Raw genomic sequence first — 22290 nt, forward strand, 5'->3', positions numbered from 1 at the left:
GCCTACGCCAACCTTTCGATACGGCAGCGTGCTTTTCAACGTTGATAAGCCATCGTTGATAAGTCCTGTTACATATCAGAAATCAGCGGTCCATATCAAGGCGTCTACTTAAAAGCAGCCCCCACCCAACCCTCACCTTCCCCCATCTCACCCCCGCTCCCCTTTTTTCCTGCCTTCACCTCTCTTTTCGTCCTTTGTCTTTGTTTGTTAGCCTCCAATCCATCTCCACACCCGCCCCCTCTTCCCCCAGGAAATCCCCCTTCGGTCCGCTCCTTGACGGAGACTTTTCACCCCCATCGATTCGTGGAGATCGAGGAATCCGCCCCCGTCCCGATCCGATTCGCGGCCGCCGGAGGCGGTGGCGCGCACCCGATCTACCCCACATCGTTGCCGGAGGCTCCCCGACGACTTTGCAGCTTTGCCGTGAGCGGAGGCGCCGCTGGCCGCCATGTCGTCCCTCAGCCGCGAGCTCGTCTTCCTCATCCTCCAGTTCTTGGATGAGGAGAAGTTCAAAGAGACCGTCCACAAGTATGGAATCCAAGAATCCTCCTTCCCTTTTTCTTTATCCTTCTTCTTTCGGTTTCATTCTGTTTCTTGTTTTTCCTTTTCTCTTGATCGGTTTCTTGTTCGGATTGCGAAAGATTGGAGCAGGAGTCGGGTGTTTTTTTCAATACAAGGCACTTTGAGGAGGCGGTGCTCGCCGGGGACTGGGATGAGGTGGAGAGGTACCTGTCGGGGTTTACAAAGTTGGATGACAACCGGTACTCGATGAAGATCTTCTTTGAGATCCGAAAGCAGAAGTATCTTGAGGCCCTTGACAAGTAACCCTCTTTTCCATCGTTATTTATGTTGTCAATTTTCTGTTGCAATGGATTTCCCTTTTATGTACTATTTTTGTATTTCTAGGCATGATAAGGGCAAGGCAGTAGAAATCCTGGTTAAGGATCTTAAGGTATTCTCAACATTCAATGAAGACCTTTATAAGGAAATTACCCTACTCCTTACCTTGGAGAACTTCAGGTATTGTGATTGAATCCAAGTATCGGATATACCGATCTCTAAGCTGTAGAAAACATCTCAAAATTTTGTCTTTTTGTTGATATTGACTGAGAATTTAAGTGCTGGAGGTACCCAATCTCGATGCCATGAGCTTTGTCAAAATTTGTATTTTGTTAATTTAAGGGAGAACGATCAGCTATCAAAGTACGGAGATACCAAGTCGGCCAGGGCGGTGATGCTGGCAGAGCTCAAGAAGCTGATTGAAGCGAATCCCCTATTCCGTGACAAGCTGCAGTTTCCTACGCTCAAGACATCAAGACTTCGCACTCTCATCAATCAAAGGCATGATTTTTTGTCTGGGGAAGAAAGAAAGAATCTTTAGTGTTATGTGTTTTCCTTGTTTTTGGTATCACCTGGGATTTCTGATGGTCTGTTTGGTGATATGGTGTTATTTTGGCAGTTTAAACTGGCAACATCAGCTCTGTAAGAACCCAAGGCCCAACCCTGATATTAAGACGCTTTTCTTTGACCATTCTTGTTCCCAACCAAATGGTGCTCGTGTGCCTTCTCCAGCCCCTCCACTCACGAATGTCATACCAAAACCAGGAGCATTTCCCCAACTGGGCCCACCACATGCGGTAAGTGATAACAGCTGACTTAGCCAGTCAAAAACCAAATGCGTGCATTCTTGTTTCAAGTTGAACGCACTGACTTAGCCATTCAAAAACTTGATGTGTTTGTTCATTTTCTTATTCAGCCATTTCAGCCAGCTGCAGCAGCTATGCCAACATCTCTCACAGGTTGGATGGCTAATGCTGCCCAAATGCCCCACCCTGCAGTCTCTGGTGCCCCACTCGGTAGTCTAGCAACTCCTCCGAGTGCAGGTTGTTGTTTAATCCCCTTTTTTTTGCTTTTTAAGAAGATCTACTCCAGTAATTCCTCTTTGTAGGCCTATCATAGTCAAATGCTCAAAATACCACACCTGTCTTTTGGCTTGCAGGCATTGGATTAACTCCTGTAAATCATATTAAACCACTATTCTCTCTGTGCTTTAAGATGATCATATCCCTTACTTCTGTCCTGGGTCAATTGTTGCATGCATCCATGATGGTTACAACGATAAATAACTACAATGTTTTCTATCTGCCTCTTAAATGCAATTCTTAATATCAATATGATGCCCATTTGCACTTATCAAGTTGTACTTACCAAGTTGACCACGTGTTGTTGATCTGATAGTTTTAGTTAGCAGTTTGGCGCTGTCATTTGGTGTTGTTTTATCCTCTATCTTGTATATGTTTGTAGATCAGTTTTTCTGAAGTTCCATGCCCTTATGTTATTGGTTTGTTTTATTTAAGTGATGCATGCATGCACTGTTGTACCACTTATGTTTTTGTCACATTATCTAGTATATGTATTAATTTTTTTTTTAAAATTCATGTTGGTAGCTGCTCTCTTGAAGCGTCCTATGACTCCCCCAAACAGCAATCCTACCATGGATTATCACACAGCAGATTCAGAACATGTGATAAAGAGATCACGCCCTATGGGAGTTTCTGAGGAGGTCCCCCCCACTTCTAATTCTGTTTTTACTTTGATTTCCATTTCCATGTAATTTTTCTGTTTGTGAGAATGCTGGCCTCTTGTGGTGTCTTTGCAATTGTGATCGATAAACTTATTCCTTCTTTTCTGGGTTTTAAATTGGCAAAATTTCTACATACATTGTTAGTTTTTGCACTTCTTCAGGACAAAATGTTTCTATTGCATTTACCTTTGCAGGTTGGCCTGCCTACTGCTCATTTGCCTGTTGCATACTCTGGCATTGGACGGAGCCAGCATTCTTTTGATGAGTTGCCCAGGACTGTTGCAGTGACTCTAAATCAGGGTTCTGCTGTGATGAGCATGGATTTCCATCCTGTTCAATTAACTACCCTTTTAGGTTAGAAAACTAGTGTCCATATTATTTTTCCTTTAGTCACTAGGGAAGGTTTTCTTCAGGGCTTAGATAGGTTCAGCCTTGAGTTGACTGTTAGCTTTTGTTTCCAGTTGGAACAACTACGGGTGACGTCTCACTGTGGGATGTAGCTTCCAGAGATAGGATTTCTCATAAAAGTTTCAAAGTTTGGGATCTTCAAGCACGTTCAGCATCCCTTCAGGTACTCTTACCAGTAGATTGTGAGTGTACTCATTAAATCTCCATCTTGGTTCTCACTTTTGTTTTTAATTATGAGCAGGCAACTCTGACCAAGGATCCTACTGTATCTGTTAACCGTGTGATTTGGAATTTTGATGGTACTCAATTTGGTATGTTCAAAAAGAAAACTGGTCTTTCCCTATAGATTATAGTTCGGTAATATATATTATATAAAGAGCAGCATGGGTGAAGCAAGGACAAAGATCTTTATTAACTATTTCAGGCATTTATGAAATCTGGATTGTCACCCTTTGCACTTGCAGGTGTTGCATACTCCAAACATCTTGTGCACTTGTTTACATACAATGGTCGTGGTGACATATCAAACCCCTTAGAGGTGATTTTATGAGCTAATGTGTTTCTTTATACACTACTAAGTTGTACTGTCTAATTATATTGGTGAATTTTTAAGCATGTATGCCATTACAATTTCTTACTATGCCTCTGTGAGAATTGCAGAAAGGATTTCTTTCTAACACTTTCATGACTTTTCAGATTGAAGCACATGTTGGTGCAGTTAATGATGTTGCCTTCTCTCAACCTAACAGACAAGTGTGCATTGTGACCTGTGGAGATGACAAGACTATCAAGGTTACCCCAATCATGTTCACAAGTTAGCTAGTTTTGATGCATTTGTCATTAATTATTATCTAACTTCAGGTTTGGGAGGCTGGTACTGGTGTGCTTCAGTACACTTTCGAAGGTCATGAAGCCCCTGTGTACTCCATATGCCCACATTTTAAGGAAAATATTCAGGTAACATGCTTTTCAGAATTTATATACTTATTTAAGCAACCTAAAAGCCTTGAGCTAATAATTCCGTATTCACCTAAATACTTGTGTTGAAACTCCTTTCAGGGCTTTTATAAGTTCATTGGATTCTTACATTTCTGCTTTTTCAGTTCATCTTTTCAACTTCTGTTGATGGGAAGATTAAAGCATGGCTGTACGATAATGCGGGCTCAAGAGTTGATTATACAGCACCTGGTCAATGGTGCACTACTATGGCTTATAGTGCTGATGGAACAAGGTCAATATGATGATCATTTATCCTTTTTCTCTGCTTGCTTGATATTTTTTAAGCATAACATGTCAGTTTCTAATAGAAGTTCTAACAGTTTTTTTTTTCCTCATCTAATGATGCTTCATGGACACAATTAGGCTGTTTTCTTGTGGGACTGGCAAGGATGGAACTTCCTATATCGTTGAATGGAATGAGTCTGAAGGGACCATAAAACGGACGTATGATGGTTTACGCAAGCAACCTATCGGCGTGGTACAATTTGATACAATAAAAAATCGGTTCTTAGCTGCTGGAGATGAGCATATGGTTAAGTTTTGGGACATGGACAATACCAACCTCCTGATAACCACTGATGCGGATGGTGGTTTACCGGTAACTAGTCCAATAGCAATCCTTACACTTTGTCCTTAATCATGTTGGTGAGAGGTTGTGATTCACTGAATGAATACAACCTCATATGTCCAGGCATTACCACGTGTCAGATTTAACAAGGGTGGGGCTTTGCTGGCTGTCTCGACAAATAATAACTATATTAAAGTATTAGCAAATGCTGATGGTCAGCTGCTGCTTTCCCTTGAAAATCGTTCATATGTTGCTGCCCGATCAGCTTCTGAGTCCATTATGAAGGTAGCTAGCTATCATATTTATGTTTTAAGTTTGCATGGTCTGTCCTTATCTAATTGTGCAATCCATATGTGATAATCAATTATAATCATCAGACTGTGGTGCAGGCACCGATCATTAGCCCATTGGGAACTGTCAGTGCAATGGCTGGACCTAGTGCTTCAGTTGCTGATAGAGGTGCTCCAGTGGCAACCATTGTTGCATTGGTAATATAAAGTTTGTAGTTTGTAATATGTGCCTCAAGTGTTCAGCTATTTGATAACAGATTGCCTTTTTCTTTAAATAAATTTGGTTTTTGACTTTTTGTCCATAGATTGCTTAGCCTTAGACAATGAGGATTATTTTAAGCATGTTATGCTTGGGTCAGTGGTAACTTGCTATAACATGTTACTTCCAAATTTACAACAGAATGGAGATAATCGGAGTCTGGGAGAGGTGAAGCCCAGGATGATTGATGAATCAATTGAGAAATCTAAGATTTGGAAGTTGACTGAAATCAACGAACCATCTCAGTGCCGTTCTCTGAAGCTTCCAGATAGTCTGGTAGCAGCTAAGGTAAGAATGTTAAACCAATGCAAACACTATACAATTTGGGAATGAAGCTATCTCTATTGATTTGGCACTGCATTAAGCATAATATCACCCTTTAATAGGATAACTTTAGGATGATGTTGCTTTTCCATTTTTCACATGTTAATCCTTCTGGCATAGTGGTACTTAGTACCGTGGCATGCTCAACAAATCAAGTGTTAATTTGATCTCTCAAAGGGTATCAGACATAACCAGAACTGTTTTGGAAATTGCTTAGTTTTATCATTACATGATGCAAGTGGAAATTCACATTTCTTGCTGTATAATATTACATATATATATGTATGTATATATATTATATTATATAAAATATATAATATATAATATATCTTACTCAAATGCCTAGGCCCTTTTTTATCAAATGCTGGCCTGAAAATTACAATACCCAAAATTCAAATATTTGAGCTTGGATCCATGCTCTTGAGCATGCATCCAGGCATTGCATCATGATTTCACAAAACATCTCCCTAGATTTAGTGATTTTCGAGAGATTTAGGCCCAAATTTTGAGGAAAAAAAATAAAGGGAGCAAGTTTCTTACCCTAGTGGATGGTGTTTGAAGCTTAAATATGTGGATTTATGGTGGAAGAGCCTGAGATCCCAAGCTTCTGACCTTCCCGTCCTTCTCCCTGCATGTTTTGCCAACAGAACCATTGAATGGAGAGAAAAAAAGAGAAGACGAAGAGGTTCCAAGCATGTTTCAGCCTTGAACTGGTTGGTTTGGGTGCGAAGCAACAGTCGTTCAGCCCAAATCACTCGAGCCGCTAGTGGTTCAAGCTGTTGCTCCCAATCCGCCCTTGAACCAGTCCAGTGCGAACTGATCCACCTTGGAACAGTTTGAACGACACAGCTCATCTACCGAACTGGGTGATTTTTTAATCTTGTTTTAACTCAACTCCTGAGTACTTTCACTCTTTTTAAAAATTGCAAAAACTATGTTTAACCTAGCGAAATGCTTTTGTAAAGCTAGTTTTATTTGTTGTCAGTAGGCACTTAATTGTTTTTTCTACTTTATTCCCTTGTCAATGGAAAAATATTCTGGTAGCAATTTATATATATGTATAAACAATACATTGTGAACAGTTGATAAGATTTGAAATATCATTAAAAATATTAATTGGGAAGAGTAATTCACAATTGATGAGCAATGCTCACACTCTGCAAGTTTCAGCACCTTTGTTTAAGTAAAAAAGACAATGAACAGTAGCTATTGAAGTATACTTAAATGATCCAAAATGAATCAGAAAAGCCAAATAATGTTCAAATGTAGTACTTATGATCAGTTTTGGTCAAAATTGGCTGGGAACAATGAAATGGGATCAAAACTGATTTGTCTTGGCCGAGAAAAAAATGAGAGCACCCAAAGCTTGGAATCAGTTTCATCTTTGTCCTGCTCAAAACCAATCCATTTTGATTGGAACTTGAAATCTTGAGGCTCAGAATGGTTGTCACCATTCTAAAATGCCATACATTGGGTTGTTTGTGCAATAAGAAAGTAAATACTGCCCTGGCAACCTGAAGTTTTACATGGTGCTTTGGCAACATTATCTACCAAACACCCTTTTGGCAACATTATCTACCAAACACCCTTTTTTTGCTTTGTGATGCTGACCTTGTGATATGATGGCTCTATCTGAGAGCATCCCTAAATGCCAGCAGTATCTACCATCTTCAGATTGTTGAATAAATGGAAATAATCAAACATAATTTGAGAAAATTACCATCGGCCCTTTTTGAATTTAGGCCAACAAGTTAGGTTTCATTGCCTTGTTGGCCTACAATACAATGTGAACAATTCACTAGGGAAGTCTTGTCAATGGAGACCACCGCTGTATGTAACATCATTGAGTGTGATTAGTTGTTGAACTTATGGTCTTTATTAGCGAACATCACCTCTTGAAAGTTCCTTTAGAATCATTGTAGAATGTAGATATAATCAGAGGCAAACTTGTGAAAAATAGTGAAGTTGATCCAAGAAGGAGATCTTATGGCCAAGGGTTTTACATTGCAGTGGGACAGAGGGCGTCCCGGCTGTCTTATCCCGTTCTTGTGAGAAAATGGGACTGAGATAGGTTTAGGACTCTGCAACCGGTCCATATAGATAGAGAAGAAGAAAGAGGAAAGAAGGAAAGGAAGGAAAGATAAATAAAAGGAAAAAGTAAAAGGAAAGAAGAAAAATGAGAAAAATAATAGAAAGGAGAGGAAAAAGAAAGGAAAGGAAAAAAGAAAGGAAGAAAGAAAAGAAGAAAGGAAGACAGATAGGATATCTTTTGGGATGTATGATCGGAACTACTACTGAGATGGGATGGGATAGCAAGGCATCCTGTTCCATGGAGAAACCAGAACACTTTCCACCCATAGGATTTAAAACCTTGTTTATGGCAATGCATTTTAGATGTGAAAATTTTATGTTGGGGCACACGTAAATCGGATGCTTCTACATAGAGTGATGTCAATATTTTATTTACATAATTGTAGCTACAACCATCCAGTCTTTTCTCAACTATTTGGAGTCGGTTTATGGATTCTTATTTTCTAAAAGTATCCTATTTAGGGCCACATGTGATGTATGACCTAACATTCATGCAAATCAAATTCAGATCTATTTCATAGTTTTTGACATAATTTTTACAATTGGCTATCAACCCAACATCAACCCTCCACCTTTCTCATCCAAGCTTGGGACTAGCAATGGTAGTGTTGAATATCAATACTTTATGTGAGGGAGAATAAAACTGGTGCTGAATATTTGTAAAACTAAAGTTAGGTAGCCTTTCATATGGAAGCCATTTTTTGGAGAAAAGAAACAGTGATTTGCATATATAATTTGAAGAAGATGGTTCATTGAGGAAGATGGATCTCTTCCAAGCTTAAGGAAGTTTATGCGAAAGAAAAAAGAGAATGCAAGGAATTGCAGTAGGAGGCTACTTGGATAAATGGTTGAAAATGTTACTAGGAATAGTCTGGGGAAAATTTTTAAATGAATATAATATATGTTGTGGTTGTACTAGATATAACTTTGTCAATTTTTCATTTTTCCTTTGTTGTTACCATGACCTGAATAAAAATGTGGATTGTTCTGATCAACATGAACACATATGGTCTATTTCCTCCATACATTTGATTGGGGATTCTTGGGTAATATGAAGATTTCGTGATGGGGGAGGAAGAATGACTGCATCAACATATTATAGATTGTCCAAGGCAGCTGTAAGTGAACATAATAGGGGTTCTAAAACAAAAGGTATAATCTTTCTGACAAGTTTAGTTGAGAGTTAAGCACAAATTCTTCGGCGTGGCAGATAATTGGTTAGACAAGGAAGGGAGCATGAAATTGATGTATAACCATACTGGCAAAATGACTGTGATAAAGTTTTTGCATGTGTAACATTAAACTGAATTTTTCATGAAATGTTTACTGGTCTGAGTTTGAGAAGTGTCATGAGATCAATTAGTAAGCCATATGTTATTCCTTGATTATACAAGATTCTAATTGCATGATGCATTCAAATGAGAGAAGGTTCTGATTAATCAGGGTATTGATTTCCAGGTTTCCAAATAAGAGAATGATTTGACAAAATACTCTTAACATCATGCACAGAAATGATGGTTTTTAGTCCATTTTGCATGATTCATTCAATTGGAGGCTTGTTTCTTTCCTTTCATTGAATGGTTATCCTTGATTTTTGGTAATTCGTTTTTGCTAATCCCATTACCAAAGAAGTTAGCCGCTTTTGTTAAATATATAACAGTAGAGAGTGGTATCCAGCAACTATATTGAGACCTTTCATCATTTCAAACACTCAGATCGAACCTTTGTCCTTCCTTCAAAATCTATCCTTCACTGAAAACAGGTGTAAGAATTTTACTCCCTAATTTAGCAAGTTCAAAGAAAGGAACTCTCATAGCTTAGCAAATGTGAGTTCATCTTTGTCGTGAGTATATTAAAAGGAGAGCACATATTTTTTTCCCCTTCTGTGTTGTCCAATAGTAGAATTCTTAAATGAAGTATTTACAAGGCGTTAATGAGTTTCCATCTGTGTGCATCCTTAAACAAGATAACGTGTTTCACATTCTTATAAAATCAGAGTAGTCTATCACTATATCCATAAACGATGCAATTCGTACCGGTGCTGCATGGACATGGAAACGAGAATCGAATTCAGACATATATCTTAGATGTAGCTACACATGGTGCAAAACAAAAATTTTGATTAAAGTTTCATGTGATTGACAAGTTCTTTTAGAGCTGAGCACGGGTCAGATTTGGTCAGATTGAGAAAAATTTTATCCGATCAAATCTAATCGGATTAAAAAAAATTCAATCCGCTGCCGATCATTTATTATGTATAAACCGTTTGAAACTGAAGTGAACGGTTTGTAGCAGATTCGGATGGGTTGTATCGGTTTAGGCTTTAATATTGATCCAATATTGATTTTAAGTCCAATGTTGGCCCACTTAAGCTTATTTGCTTTTTTTTTTGTCAATTTAATGCAAAAAATATCTAAATCTTATAAGTTACAAATTTTGAGCTTATTTTTGAACTTGTATAAAATAAAATAGAAAAATAAAAGATTTATTCATCTGAAAGCAACTATATTTAAAAGCTCTCACTTTAGAATTGTTTCAAATTGATGTACTTCCATCAATAATTCAATATTAATATTCTCATGAATCCAAATAGATGATGGGATATTTTTAGAATAAAGTATTGAAGTTTAAATGATGTTGTCCCAAAATGAAAGTGAGTTTGTGAAATGCTACATCGGTTGGGTTTGGTTTCATACGGGTTAAAAGTGTAAGAATCGAACCCGACCATAAATAATCGATTTTTTACAAACTCCAACCTGATTCCATCCGATTTACGTCTTTCAACCGATTGAAATCGATGTTTATTGGGTCAGATTGGGTGGGTTTCTTCGAATTTTGGTTATTTGCTCAGCCCTAAGTTCTTTGTTGTTTGTGCTAACTTATTATAATTGATTAACTATTATCACCATGATGATGTCACTCTTGATTTCATATCTTGAAAGAAGTGTGCTGTTAGTAATTTGGTTTCGTATCATAGACCTTAGAAATATTCACCAGCAGTAAAATGTGAATTTCAAGATTGTTTGATTGTTATTTTTGCATAAACTCAACAGTATTAGCATTAGTGATGATTTATAAGGAATTTGCATGTTAGGTAAAAAATTGTCTTCTAGGTTAGTTTTGTGTGGATACTACTATTATGAAAAAATGCATGTTTCTTGTGTAACTTAAGGGAAAAAAAGGTGCAACTTTTCACAGATTTTTACTGCCTCTATTTTCAAACAAGCTTTGATAACAACCAAGGCCCAATTGTCATAGATATCATATGAGAGCCATGTCAGACTTATTGTAATAATCTATCTATCCAAGCTTAAATATATTCATTTCCATTATTTTATATATATCTAATGTAACTTGACATTAGAGTTTAGATAATCCTGCTATGTATATGGTCACAAGAGTATTTTAGTCAATTTAGCTTGACTCTTTCATGTGCTAGTTTGTTTATTCCTTTTCATCACTTTTATTCTTTTCTTTGTTAATTATAATATTACTATTTAAATAGTAAAAAAAGAACCCATATTACTAGATCATGGAATAAGCAAAGAGGAAGGGGGCTACTTGTATTGAACCATCTTTATAAAAGAGGAGCAAGAGGTGAAAAGGAGCAAGATCACGTTTCACCATTGTAGGTTGAAAGTTGGACAAGCTTAGTGTTTTTGGTGCCTTGGGAGGTGTCAAGCACATAAGTTTGCAGCTAGGGATGTAGATGGATTGGATTATGTTGAGCATCTATAGATTCAAAGAAATCCAAGTCTTTTGTGGGGGTAGGCTAACTTTTTCTTTGTCCAAAATCTAATTTTGAGTCAAAATAAACTCTAGCAAGGACCTTTGATTAGGAGGAAACTCTCCTTATCTTTGTTGGCTTTGGTGGCGGCATGATAGCAATCATGGAACCCTAACCTTAGTGAGAGGTCATGACTTGTGAGAGGCAATGATGATTGGGCGAGAAGGAAGAAGGGAGAGTAGGATCCATAGATAGAGGAGAGAAGAGAAAGGGGAGAGGAGGATTGGGAGGTGGGGAGAGGAAAGGAAGATCGGGAGAGAGGGGAGAAGGATCGGGAGAAGCCGTGACTCATGACTCAAATTATAAACCACCAAACCATTCAGTTCGGTATGAAATGGCCTGAACTTAGGAGGAACCAAACAGTTCTACCTAGTTTAGGTAGGTTCTTAGCTGGAACCAAATTGGGTAGTCACCATCTTAGTTCTTGGTTAATTTGGTTCGGTACCTCCCGAATCACCCGTATCAAGATAGTTCAGTGATATATGGGGAAGAGGCTTGATAAATCTAGCTTCACCACCTCAACTCGACCAGAGGAATATCATCACAAGAAGAGTTGAAGAGGTGTCACATGGTGATAGATGAACTCCGATTAACTAGGATAAGACAATGAAAGGGACCTTGAGATCTATAAAACTTAAGCTTATGATGCGACAAGAGAGAAGAGGAGGGCAGTGGAAGGAAATGGAGAGGATGAGATAACAAAGAGGGGAGCGCTCCAATATGACAAAGAAGGGAAAGGTGTGACTCATAGGATTTTGAGTTTTGAGATGATTTTTAGGGACACTTTAGGTATAGAATAGGTTAAGTTGTGCTTGTATTATTAGAATTTGGTATCATGTGGGCCTTGATCAATGGTTCATTGGATGTTGCTTACAATCCATATCAACTTTTTGTTAGATTGGGCTTTACAAACCCATGCTAGATCCTAGTCCATTGACAACTGTTGCACTTACCCATGATACATTTTGAAAATGTGGTCCCGTAGGCCATGGTAGAAGGCAGTCATGCGGAAACAATTGACCTTAATTTAAAGGTATTACCTTTTTGTCTCTATGATGTTACATTATAGATAATGACTATGATTGGCTGCTCGCTTTTGAGGAATAGACCTCTAAACTTTGCTTGGATGTTACTATATTACCAACCTACTTCGTGATGCCAATCTATACCATTCTGTACCAAGCAATCATACTGATATGATATGAGGGTTGAACCAACCTATATTGGGTCAAATCAACTGGTTTTGTTCTGGTTTTGTGTGGCCAACTTGTACTACCCAATTTTGGATGGTACCATGGTTGGGCATGAGAAGGTTCTCCCGACACTATATCGGTTCACAGGGTTGTATTATACTGTATGTTGTGTACCATACCATATCACTAATGTGCTGGTATGACACTTGGTACCAGTATAGCGAACCTTATTGCCTACTGATCTAATCCATTATTTTAGGAGGAACACGATCTCCAAGTTTGTGTAGTTGGCAATGCTGAGGAACATGATCTCCAAGTTTTTATAGTTGGCCATGCTATTGAAGTCTATTTGACTTTCCAATTGAAAATAATGAAAATCTTACATTTGGAGCTTTTTCATGGAGATCCTACAATCTAAAAATTTGCTCTTTTTTGCCTCGTTTTCCCTCCAAGAGATTTTTTTTCATTCTCACACTTGAGACTAGACATAAAATTTCTAAGGACTTTTAAGTTGGCAAGTAATAGAGTGTCCCCTATTTACTTAATTGTTGATGACCCTGCACACTTTCTTTTGATGTTAGAACATTTTTTTCAACCAACTTAACAAAATTCTGATGAAGATGGATTGAGATGCTGAGTACCATTAAGAAGAAATTAGCTTGCAACTCTTGAGAAGTTACAGGTGCCAAACATCACTCCAAGTTGTTTCTGTCCCATTAGGGCATAACTTTTTGGTGTGAGACCGGTACTCTATCTCATTAAGATCAGGTTTGACTCTTATCTTAAGTTGAACAATGAACCATTAGTTTTTTCCCCAATATTTTTGCAAAAGTTTATATATGAATATGATTTTGTTTAAAATGAGTTAATCGTAAAGTAAGTGAATGAATAATCTAAGACATGGAGCATACTTTCGACTATCATAAGGCTATATGTAGTATGTCTAATGAATAAACATCATATCTATTTATTGAAGATATTTAAGAAGAAAGAATTATATTGTGATAGACTGCATGAAAAGATTTACCCTAGGAAGCACGAATATGGCAAAATAACTGTCGTACCCATGTCGGATATGTTTTCGATACAGAAATGCTGGGGACATGGTGTGATACGTACCCACCGCATGTCCGGCTGTTTTTTCTCTCTTTTCTGGTTTTCCGGTGTCGGAAACGGCTGAGTACGGCTAGAAAATGGCTGGATACTGAATCATTGGTGTTTTTATGTTAATCTTTTAGGATTTTTGTTTGTCATGACTATGCATTAATGATGCTTATTTTTCAAACATAGGTGCTCTTGAGTTATGATTTATGTTTATATGTTAAATATATCTAGAGTATTTATGCTTCTATATTAATATTATATTAATTTTATATTTTTTAATATACTGTATCCCAGTCATATTATATCTTATATTTTTAAGAATTTGTCTATCTCTGTATCTGTATCATACCATATCCGTGTCTCATGTCGTATCTGTGTTTCCTAGGATTTACCTCATGCTTTTAACTTCATCAGTTCCAAAAGTACTACATCTTTTGTTTTTGAAATTGAAAACAGTATCTAAATTGCTAATTTTATGTTTTCAAGCCTATTATTTGAAAAGTAAATAATTGTAAATGCCATCAACTTCTATAAATCGTAGAAATGGATTTCTTATTTGCTTTAGTATAAATGACATAAAGTTGTATTTTATGATATTAAGAGGTTCTATAATCCATAGTACAGATCTGGATCTTACAATCCTCTTTTATTCTGATCCAAGGATGAAATCCATATTATTTAGAGTGATTTGGTTCAGGCTTGTAAGCTTCAGATCATCAATAGCTAGAAGGAAAATTGTGAGTTTATATTGTTTGATTTAGAAATAGATTAACAAATTGCATGTAGTCATCACTGTGGCCTCACAATAGATTTGAAATGAATAGGCCATTTCTTTCCTAACTATTTTTTTTTTCACAAAACAACAACAAAATTTACCCATAAGCCATACGTTCATGTCTAAATATAAACTTTCTTGCATGCAGGCATCTTTGGATATTCATGCATATGCACATACGCACATTTGGTTATATAATTAATCTCATGTTATCTTTAGAGTGATCTTCCAAGATTCCCTTGGACTTTGGAACAATCAAGAGAAAAATAGCAAGAAAGCTGAGCTCATTTAGGAAATTAAACTCATCTTTTGGTCATGAAATTAAGAGAGCATAGAATTCAATATCAATGATTGACTCTTTAAGTTTGGCTTAACATGTCCTTTACCTGACTTTAGCTGTATGGTCCAGAAAGTTAGGCCTATGTCTGCTCTGAAGCTTGACATGGCCATAATTGATGGCTGACTTTAAGCCAAGTAACTCTAATTGACCACATGGTGAGAATAAGGTAATATAGAAAAAAGTTCAGGACTAGAAAGACGCAATAGAAAACTTTTTGCTAATAGTACCCGACCTAGCTGCCAAACTGATGGGTGAATCAATTGTGCCAATTAGTACAGCTCATTTTTATGTTAAATAGAGCTGGCTTGGGTTTTAATTTACCTACAAGTGATGGTTGGCTAACATTTAAAATTTATAGCCTTTCTGCTTTTACATGCTTCAACAAGACAAAAGATTGGAAAAATATTAAAGAGGAAAGGTGTGTAAAAGAGGAGAATAGATGTACACAACATTAAAGGGCAGCTAATTATTTTAGCAAGGATGTCGTTTGTTTCTTATATAGTTCCTATACATTCCTTGTCATATTGAATTCAGTTCTCATTTAATAAAGTTGATACTTTGAAGAATTAAAATGTCATCATTGGGCTTTTAGTGATGAATGAGATCTGAGTAGACAATTAAAATATGCAAGGATATAAGATGAAAAGCTGCAAAGATGAGATCGCGAAGTTAGATATGTGGTTAAACAGGGAGGGCCATAAATATGTTTTTTACATTACACTGAGCTTTTAGTGGCTGCATAACCTGTTATCATCGTTGGCTTTGTTAACACAATAGAATAATTGGGATATGAGGCATTATGACAGGAAAAGAGTGTGGCAGAAACATAACAAACTAGATAAGATAATTTGAAGCTATTTGTTGTTATTGGAAAAATTAGCCCCTTTTGTCACCACTTTAATATGTTCTCAGGTTGATGGGTTTATGCTTCGAGTTTGGTTCCTCAAATATGGATAAGAGTGAAAAAGTACAACCTCTAAAATGACCAAGATTTCTATTTGGGATTAAGAAATCCTATAGGAGATGCAAAAATCGGTGAATGTACATTACATGTACAACATGATTGTGGTATATATGCAGGTCAGAACACCATATATGACACATGAAAAGTTGTTACTCTTGAAAAGTCATATATTGTGAAGAGGACATGTCAGATAGTTTCATTTTGTTTACACAAGTATCTCTTCAAGGTTTGAAGTCATTATTTTTTTCTAAGAATAATATTCTTGTCCTCAGATTCAGGTTCCTACTTAGGGTTCTCATTTATTCTATTGGTCCCATGTAGGTGCCGAGATTGATTTATACAAATTCAGGACATGCTATATTGGCATTGGCATCTAATGCTGTTCACAAGTTATGGAAATGGTTGAAGAGTGATAGAAATACTTCTGGAAAGGTATTGAATTTTAAGCTGACGTTATTTTTTTCATAATGACCTTTTTTGAAACCTTAATGTGTCTTGATGCTTGGATTTTCTAGGCAACTGCAAGCATATTACCGCAGCTATGGCAACCTTCGAGCAGTATACTAATGACTAATGAGATTAGTGATGCAAACACAGAAGAAGTTGTTCATTGCTTTGCACTGTCAAAGAATGATTCATATGTTATGTCTGCATCAGGTGGAAAAATTTCCCTTTTTAATATGATGACGTTTAAGGTAAGCTGCATCATGCTGCTGTCTTTATGTTGCTCTTTTATTATTGCTTGATCTATCTGGTGGTGCTTATAAAACACATATTTCGCATATTGCAGACTATGACAACTTTCATGCCTCCTCCTCCAGCAGCCACTTTTCTTGCTTTTCATCCACAAGACAACAACATCATTGCCATAGGCATGGAGGATTCCACAATCCAAATCTACAATGTCCGCATTGATGAGGTTGCTCTCATTTTTTGAGTTGAAAATTTACTTGCTAATAATAATAACTATTAGATTATATTGCTATTATCGATCTTTTCTTTCAAAAAAAAACAATGTGTTACAGGTAAAAAGCAAGCTGAGAGGGCACCAGAAGAGAATTACTGGCCTTGCCTTTTCTAACACGCTAAATATACTTGTCTCGTCAGGTGCAGATGCTCAGGTATGTTAGACAACAAGAGATTCTCTCTTCCAGAATAATGTAAAAGAACACATGCACATTGTAGGCAACATTCAATGGTAAAGATATTTCAATCACAATGGGTACCTTCCTAACTAGGAAGCCTCATACTTAAAATTATATTTGTGTCCATATTATATACATATCAAATATAAATATTCTTCAGATACTTCTTGGATATATATTTGATACAAGGTTCGTCATGCCATTGAGGCCCATGCTAGCTGGCCGGCGGCACGGTATGGTATGCCCTCATATCATTCCGTGGTGGGCTTGAACTGACACAACAGAGAGAGAGCGGGGGATAGGAAAAACTGGAAAAAGGAAGAGAGGGGGGGAGGGAAGGAAGGAGAGGGAGATGGCGAAGGCCGGCAGTGGCCATGGAGGTCCTTGGATGACCAAAGGAGTGGGAAGAGGAAGAACCGAGAGGGGATGAGAAAGAGAGAGAGGGAAGGAGTAAGAGACGGTTGGGAGGCCGACGGTGTCCGGGGAGGAAAATCTAGTCATCTAGGGGCCACCACCGGCTCCCAACCCTCTCCCACACCTCTCCCTCCCCCCCTCTTCCTCTCTTCAGAGGAGGGAGGAGCTCCGAAGGCCTCGGCAGAGCTTCGATGGTCTCGACGGGCCTCTGGTGGTCTCTCTAGCCTTTCCTGCTCCTTCCCTCGCCCCTATCTCTCTTTTCGTCTCTTTCCTTCTCCCTCTCCCTGTCTTCACCGATGTTTCATTTTGAATGCCGAAACCATCTCAATAGGGTGCCAGTACAATTTGGCATGTCTCGAACCAAGTAGTTCGGCGAACCTTGGTGTGATATTTGGGTTGACCATTCTATTTTTCAAAATAAAAAAGGATTCCCAATGCTTCTTGAATACACTTTAGATACTTTCTTGATACCTCCAAAAATGAGGGGTGGGGGGGGGGTCAATTTTGTAATCTACGATATTAGTTTTAAAATATGAAATATGGATTATAGACTATGGCTTTGAATGGTGACTAAATGATGTGCTTGTAAAAGTTAATGTTACGTTATAAAGCATGGGTTGTTTTAATAGCCGTATGTGTTTTGTAGATGCTTTTTTCGTATACATGCTTATGTATTTGTATGTATGTATGTTTGTATGCATGTAATGTATAGAATATATTGATATATGTATGGAGTTGGATTGAGCACTTTGTGTTAACTTCTTTAAAAAAGAATTAATTATTTTCAAACCAATGATTGGACATCCAAATTCAATATTTAAACTATTGAACATGATTTACGCTACCAAAAAATGCCTAATTATTTTAGGTATCTCCAAATTATGCTACAAAAATGGAAGGTGTTAATTAGACACATAAATTCAAAATTCACTTTATGCATCATGATCTACGCTGCTTAAAATTGGTAGATTTAAATTCACTAGATTTTGATTATTAGACCATAGTAAAATATAGTACCATGATATTAAAACTATCCATTTTGACACCACCTTGTAATTAGGTTGGAGATCACCAAAATACGTCTATTTTGGTTTCTAGGCTTTTTTGGTAGTGTATGTCATGTTCAACAATTTGGATTTTGAATTCAAATAGCTCATCATTGATTTTAATTATTAACTCTTTTTTTAAGGAGTGCATTTGGCCATAAATACTTTCCAATAGAAATCTATGATGGATATCTCAAAATGCAAATTGACACCATTGATTATGATAAATGGTGTATAAAATACCTAGAAACAAATGTATTTATGAGATCTTTTACTGATGCATCAAATAGTTGAAAATGAACACTTTTAATGGTATCATGCCATGTTTTTATTTTATACTCTAGGACTCAAATCAGCTGAAATTTGATTTGTATATATATCAAAATATTGAGATCAAGGTCAATATTTTGGACTTGAAAATTATATATCGTATGATATATTAGCTCACTAGCTATATTGCTACCATTCATTTTGTACTCACTTGATGCATAGGCAAGATATTTTCAAAATAAATGATTTTGTCTCCAAGCCTTTTATACACCATGGATCATCATCAAAGGTGTTGATTTTCATTTTGACAGGTTCATCATTGATTTGCATTAGGAAGTATTTGGGCCAAATGCACTCAAAGGCATTCTAGCCTAACTCATGTGTCTGTGTGTGTGTATGCACGCGCGCATGTATATTTTGTATATACATATGTTCCTTGTTGTCGTATCCTAGCTATATTGTATCCTACTTTTTCGAGATTTGCTGTATCGGCGTTGATCCATACTGTGTCATATCTGTATCTTGTATCCTTGTTTGTGCTTCATAATCTTCTAGCCTTATACAGTTATGTGAAAAGCAAGTAATTCTGTGATATCTTCTGATTTTTTTCCCAGCTGTGCATATGGGGAACGGATGGATGGGAGAAACAAGCTAGTAAATTTTTACAGATACCTACTGGACGAGTGTCAGGTTCTCTTGCAGAAACAAAAGTTCAATTTCACCATGATCAGCTCCAACTATTGGTTATCCATGAGACACAGCTGGCAATATATGATGCAGCAAAATTGGAATGCCTTAAACAGGTGAATGGCTGAGCATTCTTGTTTGTGTGAACGTGTACTTCCTTTCACATGTATGCGTTGCATCACACATGCAGCAGTTTTTATGTTCCACATGTGCATAAGAATTGCCTTGTTGAGATATGATTCTGTCACTGCCTTGCATATGTTGATTAACTGATTGCAAAGCTTCTTTCTTGTTCTACTACTACCTTGACAGTGGCTAGCCCGAGATGGAATAATTACGCATGCAACATATTCCTGTGACAGCCAGACGATATATGCAAGTTCCATGGATGGAAGTGTGAGTGTCTTTACGTCAGCCCTTCAATTGAGGTGTCGGATTAGCCCTGCAGCCTATTTGAATGCCCAATCGAGGTATCTTAGTGCTTATTGAAGAGTTTGTTGAGTGGATGTATACTTTTTGCTCAGTTTCTCTGAACTATTCAATGGTGTTGTTTTCAGTGCAAGTGTATATCCACTGGTCGTTGCTGCCCATCCTTCTGACCCCAGTCAGTTTGCTCTGGGACTGACTGATGGTAGTGTCCAAGTACTAGAGCCTCTAGAATCAGAAGGGAAATGGGGAACTGCGCCGCAACCAGAAAATGATGTTGGATTGAGTGCTAGCTCAGTTGGAAACTCTGCTCCAGATCAATCATCAAGGTGATGATAAGTGCCCAGAGCATTAGCTGACTGACAAGTTTTCTTTTCTTGTTGCTCTTAAACATCCAGACTTGCAGTTACCTCTACTTGTCAGATACATAAATCACCTGAAGACAGGCTGCAGTTGACACAAATTATTGCCCAGTTACTCAAGACGTATAATCATTCGCCCATGAGAGATGACTGACATGCACAAAGGTTAAACAGAAGCATAGAATAGAGATGGGAAAGAGGGAAACCAGGGAGATCTGGGTTTGGCTACTTTGTTTTTGGTCTAGCATCCCTCCAAGTCAAGTGTTGTGGGTAGAAATAAGTTTGTTTAGAGATCAAAATTTTTGGCTGATGGAAGTTCAGTTTTACATTGTACGGACATGTATATTTGTTCAAAAATTTCAGTCATGTGTGTGCATGTTACTGATCCTTTTATTTTCCCCTTGGTTTCTCTGGGTTTCTGTATGATATGATGCAAATTTTAGCAAAAGCTTGTCCAAACAGGATACCATCTCTAGCAGAAAATGGCAAATTCCTCGACAAGTTTAAAAACCACACTATCAGCAGCTTCCCTTATCCCGCATTTCTTTATCCCTTCCCACCTGAGATCACTTGGCGTAATTTTCGTTCGTCTAAGACACTTTGGATGAACAAATCGTCTCAACTTATAACTTTATTCATCAAGAGTTTTGGGTCTCGGTGGGCTTCCATATAATTATGGGTGGATGATGGTTATGACATCATTTTTGCTATCTTTTTCTCCTGTTCTGTTTGGAATCCATTAATAGTTGAGAGCTGATATCAGCTGTTTTCTTGTCCTTCCATTCAGGCAATCTTCATGAATCCTTGCCGAAGCATGACTTCTGGTCCACTTTAGCCCCAAGATTGGTGATATAAGAGGTGTTTTATGTGCCTTTCGAACATGATAAGTGTGTACTGCTCGGAATCGGGGCGCATACCATACCAATGAACATCAAGTAAATGCTGAGAAAAGCATCATCCTATCCAATGGCCACCAACTTCATGCCCTTGGAACAAAATAGGAGGCACTTCGAGCAATATATGGGATTGGCGAAGAACTGAGGTTAACTGGTAATATTGTTGGTTTTTAAAGCAACCAGACGTGAATCAGCTACTTACGTGTGTTGCTCGTGAACTTGTGCTGTCACACACAACTCGAGCTGGACAGATAACGTCAACTTGGCTTTCTTATTTTCGTCAGTTGATCCCAAAATACCTGCCTGACCCAGCAGGAGACCTGGGTTCTATTAGCTCAAAATGATGATTCACCTTCTTCTATTTTTTCTTTTCTCTTTTTTTTTTTTTTTTTTTTTTTTGTGACATCAATCATTTGACCGCACAATGACCACTTTAAGATCTGTAAAGATGAATGTAAGAAAAATTTAAAATGCTTTGAGAGCTGTGCAAGGCATGATGTGGTGATTGATGCCGTCAAAAAAAAAAAATTCTAATAGTGCTTTTTTTTTTTTACACAGTAGAAGGTTCATGCCCTTCTGAAAGATACAACATGAAACTCTTCCACCCATCTTAATTTTCTCTACTTAATAAATAAATAAATAAATATATGTCGACCAAAGAGATGAAAACAAAGCTCAAAATTGTTAAGGAAACTAGTTGCCTTCCAAAAAAAAGATGAGGCTTTTTTTTTTCTTCTTATGTGATTCAGGACAGTCTAACCTCAAAAGCAGGGTCGGGTCTGGGGCAAGTCGAACTGGACGACCCCCCAGGCTCCATGCCCTACATTGATGTTCCAATGAGATGCAAGGATGACTTTCTACAATGTTATAAAAAAATAATTAAATAGATTAATGATGAGTTTTACACGCTGCTTAACGAACATATCTATAAAAAATTATTATATGTAGATTAATTTTTTAATAATAATTAATATTTAAAATATTTTAATTTTTAATAGAGAAGATTTTTTTTTTCATTTGATCTTAGATTTAAAAAATATCAGAGCCGACTCTGCTCAAAAGTACCTGGGTTTTTATCTAAATCAAATCTAAATGAGATTGATTTTTCTAGTTACGCTTGTCTAATCCCATGAATCCTAAGAATTTTGGGACAGACAATCTAAATAAAAAATTACAAGAGCAAACCCAAGCACAAATCATTCGCCTCCCTGTTATGCCTACCAAATGTATATATAAACCAAATCCCACCAATAATATCACAATTTTTGTAACATGTTTATATTAACTTATTTTGATTCTTTTCTTGTTTTCCGATCTTGTCACAATTCTTTTATCAAAGGAAAAAAAATGCTATTTTA

At 37.2% G+C, this 22290-nt stretch overlaps 1 protein-coding gene across 3 annotated transcripts; it reads left to right on the plus strand.

The window, feature by feature from the left end:
- The first annotated feature begins 240 nt into the window (after positions 1-240).
- Positions 241-20431, plus strand: LOC105050136 (protein TPR3). Of its 3 annotated transcripts, XM_010930035.4 has the most exons (26): positions 257-528; positions 642-821; positions 907-1020; positions 1183-1341; positions 1460-1482; positions 1573-1637; positions 1757-1883; positions 2448-2563; positions 2779-2938; positions 3046-3155; positions 3234-3303; positions 3457-3530; positions 3689-3784; positions 3854-3949; positions 4096-4223; positions 4355-4589; positions 4683-4844; positions 4937-5047; positions 5250-5396; positions 16008-16118; positions 16202-16381; positions 16477-16605; positions 16712-16807; positions 19176-19364; positions 19561-19718; positions 19806-20176. In XM_010930035.4, the coding sequence occupies exons 1-26, from the start codon at positions 449-451 to the stop codon at positions 20005-20007; spliced, it is 3318 nt and encodes a 1105-aa protein (XP_010928337.1). In that variant the 5' UTR covers positions 257-448; the 3' UTR covers positions 20008-20176. The 3 variants fall into 3 exon arrangements, with proteins under 3 accessions (XP_010928336.1, XP_010928337.1, XP_010928335.1); XM_010930034.4 differs by having other exon boundaries at positions 241-528; positions 1460-1637; positions 4949-5047; positions 19806-20431; XM_010930033.4 differs by having other exon boundaries at positions 1460-1637.
- The last annotated feature ends 1859 nt before the right edge of the window (positions 20432-22290 follow it).

The sequence above is a fragment of the Elaeis guineensis genome, chromosome 8, assembly GCF_000442705.2.
Source record: "Elaeis guineensis isolate ETL-2024a chromosome 8, EG11, whole genome shotgun sequence".
Taxonomy (NCBI): Eukaryota; Viridiplantae; Streptophyta; class Magnoliopsida; order Arecales; family Arecaceae; genus Elaeis; species Elaeis guineensis.

Bases quoted from the DNA above. Each gene is read 5' to 3' on its own strand.
- LOC105050136 (XM_010930033.4), top strand. From the start codon at position 449: ATGTCGTCCCTCAGCCGCGAGCTCGTCTTCCTCATCCTCCAGTTCTTG. The intron at 529-641 runs GTATGGAATCCA...GGATTGCGAAAG, and splicing joins TTCAAAGAGACCGTCCACAA to ATTGGAGCAGGAGTCGGGTG. The intron at 3,531-3,688 runs GTGATTTTATGA...ATGACTTTTCAG, and splicing joins ACATATCAAACCCCTTAGAG to ATTGAAGCACATGTTGGTGC.